The sequence below is a fragment of the Pelmatolapia mariae genome, linkage group LG5 (genome assembly GCF_036321145.2).
Source record: "Pelmatolapia mariae isolate MD_Pm_ZW linkage group LG5, Pm_UMD_F_2, whole genome shotgun sequence".
NCBI classification, from domain to species: Eukaryota; Metazoa; Chordata; class Actinopteri; order Cichliformes; family Cichlidae; genus Pelmatolapia; species Pelmatolapia mariae.
In genome coordinates this window covers 19,387,987-19,409,240 of record NC_086231.1, presented here as the reverse complement: position 1 = coordinate 19,409,240, position 21,254 = coordinate 19,387,987, and the positions used below count along the sequence as shown (strand labels likewise).

The 21,254-nt window shown below is 38.2% G+C and overlaps 1 protein-coding gene across 1 annotated transcript; it reads left to right on the top strand.

Moving 5' to 3' along the window:
* The first annotated feature begins 4,967 nt into the window (after positions 1–4,967).
* On the top strand, positions 4,968–18,157 carry LOC134628058 (inter-alpha-trypsin inhibitor heavy chain H3-like). The gene is made up of 18 exons (XM_063474659.1): positions 4,968–5,039; positions 5,410–5,570; positions 5,700–5,804; positions 6,703–6,865; positions 6,956–7,066; positions 9,043–9,171; positions 9,280–9,396; positions 9,505–9,673; positions 9,766–9,876; positions 9,993–10,174; positions 10,275–10,454; positions 10,546–10,667; positions 12,033–12,277; positions 13,651–13,761; positions 17,355–17,364; positions 17,519–17,667; positions 17,867–17,951; positions 18,043–18,157. The coding sequence occupies exons 1-18, from the start codon at positions 4,968–4,970 to the stop codon at positions 18,155–18,157; spliced, it is 2,337 nt and encodes a 778-aa protein (XP_063330729.1).
* The last annotated feature ends 3,097 nt before the right edge of the window (positions 18,158–21,254 follow it).

Here is a 21,254-nt window from a genome sequence, read left to right as displayed (position 1 = left end):
AATTGTACGTAACCATGAATAACGTGTTTTGGAAACTAACTGCACAACAGGCAGCATCATTAGTTCTCTCAGTCTCAGAGTAGCATTTCTAATTTTGATTGAAACTGTCAGAGAAAACGGCAGCCTCGAGCAAGCCAGGATATTAGTTTACAGAGGCTGTTAAAATTATATGTCTAACGTTAAAATGTTGGTGACACAATAATTTCATCCTAATGGCACTGACATATTCATAGGGTTAATTTTTGAGACAAAATATCATGAGGTAGTCATGATTTTGCAAATATTCCACCTTGTAGTGCAGTTTGCACAAATTGTTTTAAAAATGCACTCACCCTACAGACATTACTGATGAGTCAAGATCTGCACAAACTGACAGAAACACTGAAGCAGCTACACATTTTATTCTTATTGTCATGTATGTCCTATTTGTCAGGTGACAGAAGAACCAACACAAAGCTCAGAGAGTAATGGTGATGCAAGATCACAGGTGGAATTGGATGATGATTTGTTGGTTCATGACTGTATTTGAAGCACATGTGTGACTGCATGTATTTGGATTGTCTCACTGTTATTTATCAGGTGACAGAGGCAGCTCTGCCATGTTGTAGCTCAGACAGAGGTGAAGAGGCAAGGTCACAGGTGACTGACTGATGATTTGGTGCTATAGATTAACTAGTATTTATTATCATGACAATTGTTAGGCTGCTGATGTAAATTGATTCATTAGTGTATATTTGACAAAGAATCTGAATTGACAAGTCTCACTTTTTATATGGCACGAATTAATGTGTTATTTTATCAGGTGGCAATATGTCCTAGTGCAGTCAGAGGGGAGGAGCCAGGGCCAAAGGTGAGACACATCAAGCACATAATAATAATTTTAATCTGAGGATAAAACACAGGTACTGAGGCTGAAAGAAGCTTCAGTGCTCTCAGAAGACTAAAAAGATGGCTAAGGTTAACAATGACTCAAATGAGATTAAACAATGCTGCTGTATGCCATGTCCACCAGGAGAGACTGGACAGTATAGATGTAAAACCAATATGCCAGCAGTTTATCTCAGTTAATGAGGGGAGAAGGCATGTGGCATTGGCTGCTTCACATAGTGAGTTGTTGTGTGGGACACCAGTAGTCCATGTCTGTTGCTGTAATAGTAGTTCATGTTTAGAATAAAAAATCCCAGCTCACTGATTTGATCGGGGCAATAGTGTGCCTAAAATGTTGCATGATTTTGCTGAGAGATCTTTTACTTTGTGGTAATCTTAGATGAGTAGTTTTATGGACAAAAACCACCAGGTCATTCAGTGTTCCCTTAGTGCCAATGTATCAGAGATGTTGGTGTACTATAACTGAAGTAATGTTGTTAAGTCCTTAAAGTCATATTCATTTATTGTCATGACTGTATTTGAAGCTATTTTTATTTTAGTGTGATACCTGATTTATATGGAATATGGCTGAAGTAAACTAAAGCCTAAAATACTTAGTCATTTGTTTAATAGTATTTTAACATTATATAATTCACATATAAAACTATGAATTGTAATTTTAGATGGTTTAAAAGCATGTAGAATAGCATATGTAGGCAAGTGTATTTCTCCTGTTTTTATCAAGAAGCAAAGACAAAAAGGGGGGAAAAAAAAACAGGGCAGCGTTCGGCGGTTGAATCATCCGTCCCCACCAATGCCAAAACCAAATCTACGCCCTTGTTGTGCGCTATTTGAACACCTTGCCTGCCTGCAGCACTAAAGGACTCCGTGAGAGACGTCTGTCTCGCCCTAGCAGCACCTGTCCCTGTCCACTCCTCCTCTTCAGTTCGCCTCAACATACGCTCGTCATATTCTGTGATATGATTTACTCTGAGGTGTTTGACGAGGTTAGTGGTGTTGCCACAACACCTCACTTTCTTGCCACATGCATCGCAAACCGCGTCTCGGCTGTTTGTAGATGTAAAATACGTCCGCACATAACTCCATTTACGCTCAGCCATTGTTGTGAGTGCACACGCCAAGGGGCTGCAACACATTTATACAGCCGTACTTCGCACATGATTATGAAAGGCGGAAGAGGAATTAGTTCCTTCCAATGTAGACAATCCGAATGATATAGTTTCTTTCCACTGTGTTTCTGTTAATGATAAACTATAAATTTACCCTAAATTACTAAAATATCGATATTTTAATGTGAGAATCGATTCTAGAACATAAATGACTGGTATCGGAGGAATCGATATTTCAGTATCGATCCGCACATCACTACTGGATGCCCATTATAACTCCTGTTGTTCGTGTGTGTGTGTTTGTGTACAGAGAGACAGCCAGGTTCATAATGGATATAAGGAAGTTTTTTGAAAAAAAGGAGCCACAGTCAGGTAAAAGTGTAAGATCAAATGATCCGTCAATCAAAAATAATGTTGGATCAGTGTTTCAATATTTATATCTTTTATTAGATGTACATGTGGTTTGGCTATTTTCCTTTTGGTTGAAAGTACACTGAGAGAGGACTTTTTTATTAGTGATCTTAATAATATTTTTTTTTCATATTAATGTAATTTTTTCATCTAATTCAATACAGTCTATTTGTGTGTGATTGTCAGTTCAAAGAGGGAGAGAGGAAAGAGGGGAACGTGAGGAGAAAGTGCAAGGTCAGGAAGAACCAGGTAAGGAAACAGACAGGGATACCTGGCTGAGAAGGACCATGGGTCAAAGCAGACTCCAGCACCTGGCTGTGATGTCAGTTGAGAAAGAGATGCTTGAGAGAGTTGACACCAAAAAGTGATAGACAGATTTGCCAACCTCAAGGTGAGGCGACATAGGTTAAAATAAAAGAAAAAAACCTGCAGAGCCATAGTAGTATCTGCAGTAAAGATCTTTTCATACATTGTATACGTTGTACCATAGGCAAAGTTGCCTCCATGTTTATAATTTTTTTTATTAATATTTTGTACATTTGTACATTTCAAGGACTCTATTTTTGGAGTGTATTTTTAATGTATCTGTATTATATTATAAATACACATTAAAAGTGAATCTCTGTCCAAAAAATGCACTCACTTTACTTTTTATTCACTATGAGCATCATTTATTATTCTCCCCAGGTAATTAAGGTTAGGATATGTATTTATATATATATTTTTTTATTCCAATCTATTCTTCTTTTGTAGTAGTAGTCTTTTGCAGCATTTAAATAACCTTTATCAGATTTGATGGTTTTGTTTCAGACTTTTCAAAAAAGTGCTTTTCTTTCACAAATGTGGGGATTAACTTGTGTTAAAATGTACAAAACAGTGATGTCATGTTTTGTGACGAGGATCCAGGCACAGAGAAACTTGATGAATTTAAGAATCTTATGACTTAATAAAGAAATGTGGAGATTTACACAGAGATGCTAAAGTTATGATGACTGATAACGGAGACGAAGACCAGAGACGATGAGGACAGGGAGGAACAGGGGTTTAAATGCACCGAGGAGACAGAGAGAACTCGGGACAACTGGAGACATTTAAGGATGCAGGGACTGACAGAGACAGGGAAGAAGTCTCATCGTGACGAGTAAAGTTTATCTTGCCTGGCTGGGCAGCTCTCTGGGTGCTCAGCACCCCCAAAGCTCTGATCCTAGAATCGCCCCTGTTTTCAGGCGAGAATGTAGCTGTGTAAACTTCAAATATCTGAGCCGGTGAGGACAGCAAACTCAACTCCCGGCGCATCGTTGTCAAACCCCCACGGTCTTTCGCTACTCAGGTTAACATGATATGCAAGTCACTTTGATAACTTAAAAATGTTATTGTTTGGCTTTTTTCAGTGTTTTATTTGTTCATGAGTGAATCGGTTTGGCTGAGATGAAAGTTATTAGATTAGATTAGATTAGATTTAACTTTATTAATCCCTCTGGAGGGTTCCTCCGGGGTTTTCACACAGCTGAATAAACGTCAAACAGAAAAATGATTAAAAAGAAGTGTGAGATGGTCAAGAATTACGCCAGCGTCCAGTTATATTTTAGATAGCAAGGAGCAGACGGCAGAGTTTCACTCCACCGAGAGAGCTCGTGACGTAATTCTGAAGGCTAGACCGTCCAATTTCACAGTTGCTCACTTCCGGCCTACCCGGCTTTTGGAGGACCAGGCCCACTTAGACCGCGAAGGCCTCAGGAGGATGCAGCCTCTGAATTTGAATTTGGACACCCCCGCTGTTTCTGGCTAGCCAATAATAACGGTGACATTTAACTTATTTTATCCGATAAATAAACACTGTAAAATTCAAGTTTTTTGTATATATATATATATATATATATATATATGTACACACACCCCCTCAAAAATCTGCTCGGTTTATCAAGACATCAAATATTTACAAAAGCTAGGCTCACTACAACCAGGGGGAACACCGCACTCCCGGCACATCGTGCCTCGACCTCCCGGTCAGCTTCGAGCTGGTGGCCTCTGAAGGATGTGCCCAAAACATTTGTGAGATCTTGCAAAAGTTTTGCGAGCACTCGCAAAAGTTCATCTTAATTTTTTTCTCCCATGTCCCTTGCAGGGCTCCGTACTCCAGTCCTTGTCACATTTATACTGTTTCAAAAAAACTGTTCATACTTGCAAATAAACTATTTTTGTTTTGAGACAATAATATTAGTCATATTCACCAATAGTGAAAAGCTAGATTGTTGCCATATATCTTTCACTTTGATTTGTCAGAATGCTTATCAGGAACGAAAAAGACAGCTGTGGGGCCAAAGTTTGGCCACGTTTGGCTGCAGTGCACAGGTTTGACCCTCAATGTAAACATTAAAGGTCTAATAAAGTGCTGGGTAAGCAGTAAATTACTGTTTTCGGGGAATGTTTGTGTGAGGGGATGTTTGTGTAAGCGAGTGAGTTTGCCCTTTAAAAAAACTTTGTGCATAATGACAGTGTCCTTGTTTAAGCTCAAAAGAGCATTTCAGCTGCTTTGCTGGTATTTTGGTTAGAGGTATCATGGGGAGAACTGTGGTGCAAATCACACTCATAGGACTCCTTTTTGCTTTGGCTTCCACACTGCCAAACAAGGTAAGTTCAATAGACATAAAGGACCAACAGAGCACTTCAAGGGAACAGAATAGAAGATAATGTAACGTCTTCTGAAGTGAAGAAATACTGACTGTGTGCATATGTTTACTTTATCCTTTGTCTGAGATCAGGGTAAAAAGTGGTCTATTAATTTATTTTAATGTTTAGAGCTTGGCATTTAATAAAGGTGTTGGTCAGTGCTAGGTTAAGGATAAATTGGCCTTTCTGATTATCTGATTAAGTGATTTATTCATATATATGTGTTTTTTTTAATAACTTGTAATACTTTCATGTTATTTGGACATTGGAAAGACCTGGAGAGAGTTAGTTTTTTTTTTTTCTGTGAAATGTGCCTCCTGTGTTTGCTCAGGATGACTGGGACATCTACAGCTTTCACATCAACTCCACAGTGACCAGTCGTTATGCCACCACTGTCATCACAAGTCGTGTGGCCAATCGTATGGACGAGTCAAAGGAAATTGAATTCCATGTTCGGATTCCCAAGAATGCCTTCATCAGTAAATTTCGAATGTGTGTGAAGTTAAAAGGATCTGTAACCATCCAGAGACATTTGCAAATAAAGAATTCTACACTAAAGAACAAAGTTAAGGATACTCAGTAGTATGTATTCACACAAGATCTTTTCTTGGTCCTCTTCAGGTTTATTGATGGCCAGATTTATGATGGTGTTGTGAAAGCTAAGGAGCAAGCTCAGCAGCAGTACACTGAAGCTGTGTCCCGTGGTGAAAGTGCTGGGCTTGTCAGGTATTAACTAAATGATTAAATTATACGTATTGTACAAATACACTGAGTGCTCTTTTGGATAAAAAAGAAGCAAAATACCCCCAAAAGGTTGATTCTGTTCATCTGGACGTAGCGTTTTCAGTGGGAGAAATATTTCGTCACTCATCCGCAATCTTATAAACAGTACATTTGCACAATAAAACTAGCCCACTGAATGAACAATGGGCTGTGAGGTCAGTTCCTTGATCATTAATATGCAAATTGTCATGACCATTGATCCACAACCACTGATCAAGGCCCATGAGTACCATTCACAGAGAGTTGGGGAATGGCTGCAATCACAGCATTGTAAGATGGCGAAAGATGTACCCTTAGGCCCCCTCCTCGATTCAGAGATGGTCTTTCCCTTTTCACGTGAATGGCCTCCTTGACTCCATGCTCAAACCAGCTTTCCTCCCTGTCCAGAATTTTTACATCTTCGCCTTCTGCTTTGTGCCATTCGCTTCGCCAGAAGTTGTTTAGTTTCCCCGATGTATAAATCATGGCAATCCTCATGGCACTTAGCAGTGTACACTATAATCACTAAGTTTGACTCTCTAAGGTTACATCTTTTGCCATCTTACAATTTTGTAATTGCAGCCATTCCCCAACGCTCTGTGAATGGTACTCATGGCCATCGATCAGTGGTCCCTGATCAATGATCAGTGGTCTTTGATCCATGGACAATTTAATATTAATGATCAAGGAACTGTCATTCGAAATTAGCTTGTTCTGTTCTGGTTTCTCTTCTTTCTTTTTTTTCTAAAATAATGTTAATTGTGAATAGGAAAACATAAATTGAGTTAATCTTATTCAGTGTTCAAGTTCTAACTACAGCCATAATTATAACTTAGTAAAATGATTATTGTTTATGCTTTAGTTCTGTAGGAAGGACACTGGAGGAATTTAAGACCTCTGTAACTGTGGCTGCTCACAAAAAGGTCACTTTTGAACTCACGTATGAGGAACTGATGAAACGCACACATGGCAAGTACGAGCTGCAAATTCATGCTCGACCCATGCAGCCTGTCAGAGACTTCAAGGTGATTGTCTTGTTGGTATCAGTGGAAAATGCTGAGATAACAGCGCACATGATGAGATCTTTTATTTTATTTTATTGTATTTATTACCAGGTGGATGTGCACATTCACGAGGAAGCTGGCATCAGTTTCATCGATGTGAAAGGAGGCCTGAGCACCAACGCCCTCGCTAATGCCATCACCAAAATACATGCAGATAAACAGGTACTGAAATCTTTTTGTTGTAGAACAGTAAAAAAAAAAGAGCTTTCTAATAGACAGTGTGAGGTACTAACAGATCATTATTCATTTGCAGTAAGACACAGCTTGATCTCAGAGTGTAAAATGTATGAATATAAAATGATCAAAATGCACAAATAACCATTACGGTAATGATGATATTTCTTCCAACATTATAGCTCATTTCTCATCGTTGTAGAGAAGAATTGGGTTTAAAGCAGGTTCAACTAACATTTCCTTAAGCAAAGATCCGGATGATCATAATGTGAAATTATTTTGTTTGCGATCTAGACTGTCAAATCAAATGAAATCAATGCAATTGCAAAACCTTTTGACAAATAATTTGAAAAATAATTCTAAAATGATTATTTTGACCGCACCACGGTCGTGAGTTCTCAGAACCTGCTCTTTGACCACAAGAATGACAACACCACAGAACGTAAGTTTGGATAACATCACAGAAAGCTCACGGCTCTCCAACGGGAGATTGAGAGACCAGTGTTGGACTGTTAGAACAGCTTTGAAATTCTTATGAGTTGTTCGCACTAAAGTAAAAACCATCATCATTTCATGCGGAGACCCCTTCGGTGCCAGCTGCGGTCTCAAGGCTGGAGCTGAACAACAACACCCAGATAACGACTGTGTTGAGACTGTTCTTCCCATTCTATGCAAGGCCACCTGGGTTGGCTGGAAGACTGTTTACTTAGCCTGGCAGGGCGAAGGACACTGTCTCAGCTGAACTCTGGACACATACACACACACGCACACAGACATATACACATGCAGATATACACTCATCCCCCCTCCCCCTCCAAACGCCTTCGACGCTTATTCCCTTCCGATGCTGACGGTGGATCAAGGAGACCAGCGCATAGGCTGCAGGCCCGGATGTACTGTCTACATCGGCTGTCTCTCACCCTTTACCCACCCCTGTTGCTTGTCATGTGTTTCTTTGGTGTATTAAGAGTTTTTTTCATGTGCTATGTGCAGAGGTGTTTTTTTTCTGTCCTCAAACTGATCTCCCTGTTGGAGCTCAGTCTGGGGGGAGTTATTTTTTTCTCCTTATCTTTCCTCGTGTTGTGCTTTTTCATGTTATACCCCTCTGACCTGTCTTCCCCATGTGATGTTTGTGTAATGGTCAGATGGGTAAGACGGCGCTGGCACGGCTGGCAGCCTTAACCCAATTTCCCTCGGGATGAATAAAGTATAATCAATCAATCAATCAATCAATTATTGGTCACACGACATAGAACTGAACATTGCTTAAAATTCTCATACACCTGTGGAGATGCACACTGATGATTAGTTTGATTATGTTCACTTTGGACAAAACTGCCTTGCTTTTGTGTGTGGAGCCAAACATGGTCAAGATGAATAAGGCTACTTTCCTTAAACCTCAAAAAGTTGTCTCAGGAACCATTTGGATCCAGAAAGTGGAAGTGTCAGTTCTTACAAACTGCTCTTTCAGGCAGTTTATAATTGCCTAAAGCGCAGGTAAAACTGCATGTGTTGCTATTTTTATTGTTATTATCTTTCTTCTTTTCTTCTTATACTGTCTTTTCAACTTACTACATCTCAACTATTGGCACTGTAGAGACCAGTGTTTATCACCTGGAATCCACAGAGTTGACTGGCTGAGCAGTAATGGGATGGCTTAACTCACATCCAATGCATTTTCAAAACCTGGACCATGGTCCACCTGTTAATGACGTCTGCTTTAATGTTTTGATCCTTGAATACATATCTGTAGATTCCATTTTCTTCTAAAGGTTGGGCTTCTCCAACACTCTTTGTATGTAAAGTCATGTTGCGTTAATTTGAGACAAATTAGTAATTCTGACAATGTTTCATTTAGGATTTTTAACAATACAAATATCAGCCCAAAAAGGAAAACAGAAAATAAAATCACTGACATCGCTCTCTACCAAGTTCCTAAACTCTGTGATTCACTCTGTTTCCAGGCGTGGGTGTATTTCTATCCAACAGTCGACCAACAGAAAATGTGTGACAGCTGTGGAGATCAGGGTATGAATGGAGATCTGGTTATTGTTTACGATGTTAACAGGGATAATGGACTGGGACACATCAAGGTAAACCCTGGTCTTTTAGCAACACAAACTGTATGACTTGGGCTAAAAAAGCCTCTTGAATAATCCAATAAACAATCAAGTTGTTTTTTTTAACCAACTCCACCTTAGAAATCTGACGGGTACTTTGTTCATCATTTTGCACCATCTGATCTTCCTCGGATACCAAAAAATGTCGTCTTTGTTATTGATCAAAGTGGCTCAATGTACGGCCGAAAAATTGAGCAGGTAAAGTATTTGAAGGGTCTGTTTCTGATATTATTTTATTCATACTTTTTTTTTCTTTTTATAAATTTTAATTAACAAATATGTGTGTAAATTGTGTTTTTCCCCCAGACTAGGATCGCATTAATCCACATTCTGAATGATCTGGCAGAAGATGATCACTTTGGTCTGATCACTTTTGATGACAGGATTTCTTACTGGAAGCAGAAACTCGTTCAGGTCAACAAGAAAAACCTGAAAAGTGCCAAAAACTTTGCCCGCAATATTCAAGACAGAGGATGTGAGAAGTTGTAGTAAATACACATTTTGGAATATAAACATTTGCCCAATGAACAGGGTACTGAAAATGTGTTTGTTGATGTTGCATTTCAGCCACAGACATAAATAAAGCAGTGTTGCAAGGAGCACGTATGCTGAATGCACACAACAGAGAAGGTTCAGCATCTATCCTTATACTTCTCACAGATGGAGACCCAACCTCAGGTTATAATAAAACACATGTGTAAACAAATGTACACAAATATTTCATGAAATTGAGGTGTTAGTGAGCTTACTGTGATTAACAGTCCTGGTTTATTATGAGTCTTGTGTCTTTTCAGGGGTGACAAATCTGGAGAAAATTCAGTCAAATGTAAGAGAGGCTATTGCAGGCAAATTCCCACTGTACTGTCTGGGTTTCGGTTTTGATGTTAATTTTAATTTCCTTGAGAAAATGTCGCTGCAAAATAGCGGTGTGGCACGGCGGATTTATGAAGACTCTGATGCTGATTTACAGCTGAAGGTATTTAAATTATAGATACTCTTATGTGATTTGAAACCCCTGAGAATTGAAAGAAAAGAAAGAGCATGATTTGTATCACTTCCACACTGTATGTCAACAGGGTTTCTATGAAGAGGTGGCCACACCTCTACTGACAGATGTGACAATGATCTATGTGGGTGGGACCAATCTAACCCAGACTAACTTCAGTCAGTATTATAATGGTTCTGAGATTGTGGTGGCCGGACAGATCACAGATAATAACATTGAAACCTTCACCCCTCAAGTTGTGGCCATTTCCGTAAGAATCAATCCACAGGACTCATCAGGAGTACTCTTCTTAAACCGTTTTCCCTGTTGACTGACATTACATTGCATTTAATTTATTACAGAGTAATAGAAGAATAATATTCTCTAATCCAAATGAAACCGTGGAATCCACTCAAACAGTGTCTGATGACCGTATCCAGAGGGTTTGGGCGTACCTCACAGTTAAACAGCTTCTGGACAAAGAGTGAGTATGACTTATAACATCTTTCCTTGTATGACTCTGAAATGTGTTATCAGCTGTTATGTCTTTAAAGTTTCTACCTTTACATCAGTGTCTTCAAAACACTAAACATTTTTTTTATAAATAAAACTTTATTTATTTTATACTTTTCTTTGTTTATTTTTCTGATATTTTAAGCATATATAATCATGGAATGCTGTTTAGGATCACATTATATATACATTATAAGAAAAGTCTGAATATATAGAATTAAATGTAAACATAAAGATTGAAACTTGAATGTATAGAATGAAATTTGAATATACAAGGTGTCAAAAAGACAGGTGAACTGCAGTAAGAGTATGTCTCCAAAAGTTGAATCTGTTCATCTGGACGTAGCGTTTTGTGGGAGAAACGTTTTGTCACTCATCCAAGTGACTTCTTCAGTCTCAGCTGACTGCAGGTTTCCCCAAATCTTATAAACAGTACATTTGCATAATGACTGAAACCAGCCCACTGAAGGAACAATGGGCTGGGAGGTCAGTTCCTTAATCATAATTATGCAAATTCTCATGACCATTGATCAATAACCACTGACCAAAACCCACTGATCAAAGACCACTGATCAATGGCCATGAGTACCATCCACAGAGAGTTGGGGAATGGCTGCAATCACAGCCAGGTTTGAGCGCGGAGTCAAGGAGGCCATTTACGTGAAAAGGGAAAGACCATCTCTGAATCGAGGAGGGGGCCTAAGGGTACATCTTTCGCCATCTTACAATGCTGTGATTGCAGCCATTCCCCAAGATTTACTTTCCTGGATGATTGAGAATGCATCAAGAAGTAAGAGTATATGTTTTAAGTTTGTTAGATCAGGGCAGCAGGTTGAAATTAAGTCCCAAAATTCCAAGTAGAAGTCTGTTAAAGGGACATAAACTGTGTTCTCTTCAGTGTTGGGTCGTTTGACATCAACCTCTCCATTTCTTACCTTTCTATTAAACAGTCATGTGCATCTCCCATATAAAATTATATTAGTACAATTATGTTTGTTCATCATCACTCATCTCCTTACATTTCAAAAACAACTTTTTTCACATCTTTTTAAAGGCAGAGTTTTTACACTTAATCATAAAAGTACGTGTCTCAGGAGCTAAGGATTTGGACAACATAGACAGCCAGGCTGTCTATGCTCTGGTAATGGATCTCCATGATTTGGTTAGACTTTATTTTACCTGTAACAAACAATAGATTGTGTGTTTTTTGTGAACTTTGCTGAACTGACTTTCAGTGAAGAAAATCTCTTAGATACATATTTTAGGACATGGATTCAGCTTAACACCTGTAATGTGTGAAGTTACATACAAAACCATTTTACACTTTGTCACACAGGCTTCAATTATCTGGACCTGAGAAAGAGAAAGTGAAGAAGGAAGCTATGGAGCTGTCACTGAAGTACAGTTTTGTGACCCCTCTCACATCTATGGTGGTCACAAAGCCTCCAGGAGAAAACACAGATGTGCTTCATAAACCAAAGGAAGGTGAAACATCGCAGAGATGGCAGTCCCCAGGACGTCAACCCAATTTAGCACACCTTACTCCTGCTAGTGGTTATAGTGGGCGGTGGGTTGTTTCTGGTGAGCAAACCAATCAAACCAATACAACAACATTCTCCAGTTCAGCTGAGGAGACTATCGCTTATAGTTCAGAGATGTTCTGTGAATGAAAGAAATGGAGTATGAAATAGACTGAGTCAAATAGGTGAGTCAGACAGAGTCAGACAGAAGAAGGATGTAAGATGCACGCTGAGACAACTTAAACTGGGCGGAACAACCTAGTGGCTAGGTTAGTATACAGGAACACCTGCTGCATATGGATTAGAAATCCCCATGGGAGACACCACTAAAGGTGTGTGTGTGTGTGTGTGTGTGTGTGAGTGAGCTATTTAAAGATTTAGTTAAGAACTTTAGTGTCAGAGCATGGATGTTAGTAAAAGCATTAATTAAACTCAATTATAAATGAATTAGTTATCCTTATTTATTATGATATCCCCTGCATTGCCTCTTGCAATAAATACTTTATGTAATGTGTGTAAATGTTTTTTTACAGCTGCTGATTTAGATCCTATGATTAGCTCCTACGATGACATGTTATTTGAAGAAACTGCAGGTACTGTATTGCATACATGGAGTACTTTTTTTGTTCTAAGACAGTCAAAGATTTTTTTATTGTGTTGTCCAAAGTCATGCCATATTAATGGGAGATCTGAAATTTTCTGATATGCAACTAGTGCTGTTTAAATTAGTTGCAGATTTTATAGAGCCTATTGATGCCACGACTGAGGAAACTGCAGGTACTGTATTGCATTGATGAAATACTTTTTTTGTTCTAAGACAGTCAAAGATTTTTTTATTGTGTTGTCCAAAGTCATGCAATATCAACCGGAGATCTGAAATTTTCTGGTATGTAACTAGTGCTGTTTAAATTATTTGCAGGTTTTTTAGAGCCTATTGATGTCCCGCTTGAAGCAACTGCAGGTACTGTATTGCATAGATGGAATACTTTTTTGTTCTAAGAAAATCAAAGATTTTAAAGAGGGGACTTTGGAAAAAAAATCCTCCAAAAAAAGAAAAGGGGAAAAACAATTTTTGGATAAAATGGTCTTTAGTGCTATGCATGATAAAGTCTCTTGCACTTTCATTGTAAAAATTGTATTTATAGGTGAAAATTTAAAAAAAATCTATATCACCATGACACTTTCTTAACTTAAGGCAAGCTTTCTAACATTCTATGACTGCATGGGAAAATTATTATTTTTTTTTTTAATATAAAAATGGATTCATTTTCAGAATTGTGAAATAGACAAAGTATGTGTTTTATGTTTACTTTTCCAAAACTCTGAAAAAAAATTCAAAAATGCCCAATGCATGAAAAGAGTTGAGCAAGTGTTGATTGCACAGCTCTTTATTTTCAGATTCCAGAGTCTAACTTTGTGTCTCTATACCTCTAGCTCCTCTTCTCCACAGGTTTTTGCTCAACTCAACTGGGAATCAGACTGTTCCACTTTGCTTTGACTTCAGTGGAGCTATAATCCTTAAACTATTTCACCACCCCAGCAGAGGTCAGTAGTAGTCTTTCTCGTGAGTATTTTCATATTTCTCCCCTAGTGGTTAAAGAGCAGCATTTCTCTTTTGTTCTAGACCTGTCTGTTAATGGTGAGCTAGATTCAATTGCAACAGGAGGTTTCAGCAAAATTTTTATACACCTCAAAACTCACCAGCATGTTGAGGTTGACGCTGAACCACAGAGGGTCACTGTACGAGATGGACAGACAGTGACATATCAAGCTGCTGGACAGGATCCCTCGACAGTTGGCAGGTGATTTTGCAATATAATGGTCAAATTGCCATCCAAATGTTCTCACAGTATTGTTTACAGACGTGCGCCCTTATTCAGTTCTTTTCCCAGGATTTACATGAGGTGATCAGTATATACATCTCTGATGTCAGTTATATATATGACAAAACATTTGCTGGGAAATTAAACCTTAAAAGGGCAGTTTGGGCCATTTATTATTTTAATTGTCACTTTTTTATATGGAGTATTTTGTGAGATTTGGCCAAATCTCACTAATTTAAACATGTCTGCCATAAAATAAAAATAAAAGGTTCATTTCTATCACAACTACAAACACATCAGCAGCAGTGTATAAGCTTCGTAGCACAATATTTACTTAAATATTTTTGTAATTTGCTTTAACCATCCAACACACAAGCTCTCAAGCTCTCAAGCTGAGATACCCAGAGAAACCGAGAACATGGTGGTGAAAGGTCTCACTCTTTAGCAACAGGAAAGAAAAAGAATCCAACAAAATAATTTCTGGATGCAACAGCAACCCTTCAATATTGGAATATTGTAAGGCAAATATACCAGGATAAAAAAGGTTTTGGATGGGAAAAGCTAGGAACAACTTGCAGAAAGGCCAAAAAATTGATTCTGTTCATCCAATTCAATTCAATCTATACAGCAATAATAGATTCTTTTCATCATCAGCGTTTTCAGTGGCAGAAACGTTTTTCACTCATCCAAGTGACCTTTCCAGTCTCAGTTGACTGCAAGTTTCCCAAACCTTATAAACAGTACATTTGCACAATGACTGAAACTAGCACTGAATGAACAATGGGCTGTGAGGTCAGTTTCTTAGCCATTGATATGCAAATTGTCCTGACCATTGATCAACAGCCACTGATCGAAGCATCATCTTAAAATGGCCTGCGGAGACAAATGGGATCAGCTTCTTTAGCCATAAAACATATGATATCCTTCCATCACCTGTCCCATCCTGTCCCCACTGTTCAGTTCCAGTCAGTCTCAAGCACATACTAGCTGTGTCCCAATTCAGGGATCGCATCTTTCGAAAGATTCAGCCTTCGCTGTCTACATAAGCCGGGTCCTTCGAAGGCTGAGAAGGCCAGAGATCTGAGGCTGTTAAATGGGATTGTCTAGCCTTAGTCGCACTGCTCAGGTTGTCCAGCAACCATGCTTCTAGCCACTAGAAACGTTTTATAGAGCATTGTTTGACAGAAGCGAAGGCAAAAATTCATCTTTTTTTGTTTCATGAGGTTTTTTTTATTTGTTAAGTATCTCAGGCTGAGACCACAGGACTTTAAAAACATGATTGTTGGGCTTCATTTCTATACCGAACAATAATTTTAAGATTAGGTAATAAATAACAATTAGTAACAATTAGTAATAACAACTAATGTTGTTCATGAGACTAGTGTCATCTCATTTTGGTCATGTAAATATAATATGGTCAATATTAAATTTATTGTATTAAATTAAAAACGTAAAGCCCTGAACTTGAACTGTTTCAAATACTGAGCTTTAATAAAGATTTAAGTTGCATTTATTTATTCCTATCACTTTATATCTTCATCTCAAACACAGTACATCTTTTATAGTGTAAATATAGATGTATTGTACATAAGAGAGATAAATATTGTTTTGTAAATATGTTGGCATTATTCAATTTGCCTGAATGCTTACATATATGGGTAAAAAGAAAATTTATGAGCTGGGATAACTGCATGTTTGTGATAAAATGAAAAATGAAAATGTAGACCAATATATTAAATATTCCCTAATATAAACATGTTTTACTGCCTTCATAGTTTTTAACTTGAAGGCCCTGAGTACTTTTCCTGACACTAAAAACACTTGAATGATAAAATCATTTTAACATTACCTAATAAGACTGATAATTAGGACAGATAATTGGTTATTTTAAACATTTCTAGCAGTCCTTCACAAAGAGGGAACACTCTCTCTCAGCTGGTGCTGGCTCTTCCTCCTCCTCTTTGTGGTCCTTAGGGACTAAGTAAAGCACTATACAAATACAGGCCATTTACCATTTACCTCTTCCTCAGACTCTGCTTAGTTTGTCCTGGTGGATCATCAGGGTTGCAAAACCTCACAGATGATCTGCAGCTGTGGTTACTCAGTCTGTCCTGACTCTGGCGACTTGCAGTTCTCAAACATGGAAATCAAATGTGCAATAAGCTGTAGGATTCAAACACACTTGTAACTTATGAATATATGTTCATACTTTTATTTAACAATCAGAGAGAAAGAAAAAGAGAGAGAAGGGAAAAGTGAAGGACAGACAGAAAGGTGAAAGTCTCAGGTGGTAAACACTACTAAAAAACAGCAACAGAGAATGAGTATTTTCTGTTTGTTATATAAGGAGTACTAAATAAGATGAGTTCCCAGTTGGTACATTGGCCACATGTTTGGCTCCTATGACTAAAGCACCTTTTTTTTTTAGCTTAACAAGTGAACCGTTGGCACTAACATCACTAATGTCACATGACGTTGCCAACATGTGGCCAACAGTAATGTTTTAATGTTCTTCGTTATTAAAACATTTGCATCGCTGCATAAATAAGTGATATAAAACTCAATACTTAATTTTAAAAATTTACTCTTCAGCTGCCCCCCTTGAGCCGTTGGCCATTTTTTCGAAAAAAAACAAACAAACAAAAAAACAACAAAAACCAACTACCCACCGCTGTGCTATGAATCCTGGGATATGTTGGGTCTGACCACCTGACCCATCCTTCAAACAGGAGGATGCATTTGTTGGCCGCATTTGGAGCAGCCCTCGAATTGGGACAGCCTTCATCACCTGGCTGGGACGTCGGTCTTCAAATGCGGCCTCCGAAGGATGCAGCCCCTGTATTGGGACACAGCTACTGATTGCTTGTAATACCAGTCTAACACATAGCAGATACAACTTGACACACCACCAGGTATTGAGATGCCTGGGAGCTGCTCTAGAGCACATGGACATGCAGATTTCCCAGAGGTTTAGAGGACAGGCCTGTAGGACAATCATCAAAACACTGTCAGGGATGCATGCATGTATGCAGCTCTATACAGAAACACCCAAGTGAAGATACATAAGAGACGATTATCAGTCTTCCATCGAGTAGCAGGAAATCCAAAGGTGTGTGCTGATATTTTGGGATTGTAATATATATAAAGTTGTCATTAATTTCATGAATTTTTTTTTACAACCAATGCTTGAATCAAAGGCCCTGCACACTCACGGTGAACCACAAAAAGTGGCTTTACTTATTTTCAATGACACTAACTTTTGTCAAGCTTAGAAAAGTTTCTATTACCGTATCATTGTCTTGTTGTACCTTTCAGGTAGAAGCAAGTTTGTTGGATTACATGGAGTTGTGACATTGTGAAATGTCTATTACAGCCCTCAGTCGGACAGTAGTCAGCCAAGTCTAGTGAAATGATCTGTGAAGGTCTTTAAAATCTTCAAAGAGCTTTAAAATATTCATATAAAGTCCATATTTTTCCAGTGTGACAGTGATTGTGCACGACGCTGAAATTCACATTGCATCTGATGACATTCTCCTGGTCATCTCACAACATGAGAAAAATGGCCAAAGGCTCCTTTGGCCTGTTTTAAGACAGCAACCCTCAACCAACAACACCGAAGGACTTTTAGGTGAGTGAAACGACATGCATGCACATACGTTGTTCATTGCTTAAAAAATTAATGAGTTTGTCAGTGTCATGTTAAGAATATAAACAAAGTTTGCACCGAGCATAGGTGGTTTCTGTAAAAGTATCTTGTTGCTGTGTCTGTTTTAGTATCTGGTTTTCAGTGTCAGTTCTTGTTTCATTGTTTTACTCCCTTTTTCCAGCTGTAAAGCCAGCAGTGTATGAGGTGGTGCAGCAAGTTCCTGTCACAAAACTAAAGATTAAAAACCAAGAGATAGATGTTACAAGGTACATTTTTTGTAATGTTTTCAGTTTCTTCATTCAAAACATAAAACTGTTTAAGATTCCAATAAGACATGATCTTTTTTTTCTTTTGTAGTGACAACGCTACTGACTACAGCGTCGACCCTCCTGTCACAAAGAACTGCTGGCTTATGTCTGCTGACTCTGCCCTGCAGAGACCACTGGCAGATTTTTTCGTTTCACAACTTTAAGTGTGAGCTCTGCTGAATTACTAGAAAATATTTGGTTTAAAAGTAGAGAAAACATTTTCTTATTGTGGAAAATGTCCTTCCACCTGTTCAAATGAACAAATAAAGTATCCCAGATTGCAAAATGGCTCATGTCTACATAATTTTATTAAAGAAAGAAAGAAAATAAAGAAATAAGGATTTGGAGGTTGTGGTGCCAAAATAATACATCTAACCATGTGAATTCTACTGAAACGATTACACAGAAAAACACCACTGTGTTACTTCAGTGAAGCTTCTAATCTGACCCAAATCTAATAAATGACAATAGATAATAGTAATCTCTAACCTCTTACTCTAAGAGATTAATAGGCATTTATTCTACACTTTGTTGTTAAACAGAAAGTTAAAACTAATTAGATTCTTTTAGTTAAATGAAATATGCTTTGCTGGGTGATTTATCTGAAAGTGTCACGGGTTGCCGGGGCAAGCCGTGTGTGGATTATTTAGGACCCAAGATGCGGCAGCTCTGGTGCAAGTGAGTTTATTAACCAAATGTGGATACAACAGAGATGGCGGGGGTGAACATGAAACTAAGAAAACCTAAACTGGGAAAAACTAACAGAAACTAACCAGAAACAGAGATGCAGGGAGGCACAGGGAAATGCACAGAATGACGGACGGAGAGACGCAGACGAACCAGCCACGAGGACGAGGTAACACACACTATAAATACACACACCAAGAATCAAGGGATGGGAAACAGGAGGGGAACACACCTGGAAGACATCACAGCTGACGAGGCAGGGGAACGTAAACAGAACGCACTGACATCAGACAGGGACCTTCAAAGTAAAACAGGAACACATACATGCAAAGACACAGACTAAGAATCGCGAACTAAACACAGAGACCTTACTACACAAAAGGGGATACACCGGCGGGGATGACACCAAACAGAGGGAACACAACTAAACCCTGGGAAACTAAAACACAACAGTCATAATACATAAAACTATCAAAAGTAAAAGTACAACAACCAAAAACACTGGGTCACTGACCCAGGATCATGACAGAAAGAGAGTTATATTGTAGAAAAGGGTTGTGCAAACTCAGGGGCTACACTGACTTTTAAAATTTGACAGATGGGTTGGGCCAGCACCAGATGCATAAATATCAAGTATAAACATAAATAAGGCTGTGTTCTTGTTGTTGTGTACACGTGTCTGGCAGCTGAAAAGCTGCAGCTGAGGTTCGTAAAAACAGCAACTGGAAATAAAAGTGTATGACAATGTGGTCGGGTTCGCCATGCATTGTTTACAAAGGAATTTCAGTGTTAATACTTACATTTACTTTAAGTGGTAACAGTGTGGTTGATCAACCTTTTTTGCCAGTGCATCAAAGTCTGGTGTTAGTTTTGTTGTGGCAATTCTCAGAACAGATCTGAGGTGTTCATCACTCAACTGGGACCTGTGGGGTTCTTTTGTTGGTGTTCATCACACTAAAAGACTGTTCACAAACACACACAGGTAGAACCAAACAACATCAGCATCCTCTGTGTCAGCTTCTGGATTTTTGTAGATTTTGTTGGTCTTAATAAAGTATAAAACTCATCCAGTTTAAGAAAGTTGAACTTCTCCTAAGACAATGTCACACTGGAGATCAATCAGTTCCAATTGCAACTCTGCCTAATGCATCACCTGGTGGAATGTCAGTCAAAAGAATGCAGTCATAATTATGATATTATTTGATTTGGGAAATTCTGTAGCAATCTTTGGCAGGCCGGACTAAAAAGACCAAAGGGCCAGATGTGTCCTGCAGGCCGTAGTTTGCCCACGTCTGCTGTAGAACGTTTGCATATCAATCACAAATTCAAATCATTTTAAACCTTGGTTAAATATCATTAACAGAGAAATCATCTTACAGCACTTATTAGCTGCTGGCCTCATATCTTTTGCCTCATACTGCAAATACAAAATATTAAAGCATACTTGATTCAGGATGTCCAACAAGTATGACTGTTTTAGTCAAAACAGTACTTATATTTCTTGAGAAAACACCCTTAAATAAACTGATCAGTGCAGTTTGTGATGATCGCAGGCTGAACTTAAGCAAACAGTTGCATTGATATACTGTTTGTGTGTCCTCATTTCCCAATGTACCACCTTTACGTTTAACAAGATTTTTTGTCAGTTAACCAAAACTCTTTAGAACTTGTCCTTTATACACTTTAGGGATTTTTAAAAGGATTTCAGGGTGAAACACATAAAGACATATATTTCAAACTTCAGTTTATGATATATTTCTAAAATGTGAAAGAAATACAGATGCCTACATTTCATATAATGCAACGCATGATCGTTTTTGAGATTATCAGCGTTACTTTTTTCAAACGTTAAAAGCCATTTCTATAGCCACAGGATACATTACACAACATATTTGACAGAGTAAAATGACCTATCAATATGGTCAAACACTACTGTAAATCAGTGTTTTATTTACAGTGTATCGGTAAATAGTTAAAACAATGAGGTTTAAAATTGCAGAAAAATATTGTTGTTTGTTGGGTTTTATTAATTTTGTGCTAAAAGTACATGTAATGCATTTTTACTCTAATAAAATGATACATCACTCAAAGTCAATATAATGTTGTAAAACTATTAACTGGGCTTATAATTACAACTATCTCTTTGAAAGTTTTGACTATATCACCTGTAATATGGGTTTTTACTTTTTGATGTAAATTCACATTAAAGCTGGGAGTTCTTCATCAAAGGACCAGATCTACAAACTCCAACATGATGGAAAGCGAACTCCATCCAATGCTGTTTTTTGGTTTTCTTTACACAGCAAAAAAGCTTCAGTAAGCCTCCAGAAGTTGTATTAAAATATTCAGATGAACTGTTAACTTAGTCTGATACCAGACTGCTGAAGGGAACAGGGGTGAGTCTAAAGGAGGGCACTGGGTGTACCAGACCATATTAATTCAGATTTTGTGTTAATTAATGTCCTAAGACCCGAACTCTTTCATGGCATGCATTTTTAATTTCTCTTTGCTATTTGGGCTTTATTGTGTTCGACAGAATACTTGTCACGGCCCGGCAGACCAGCCTGAGGAATA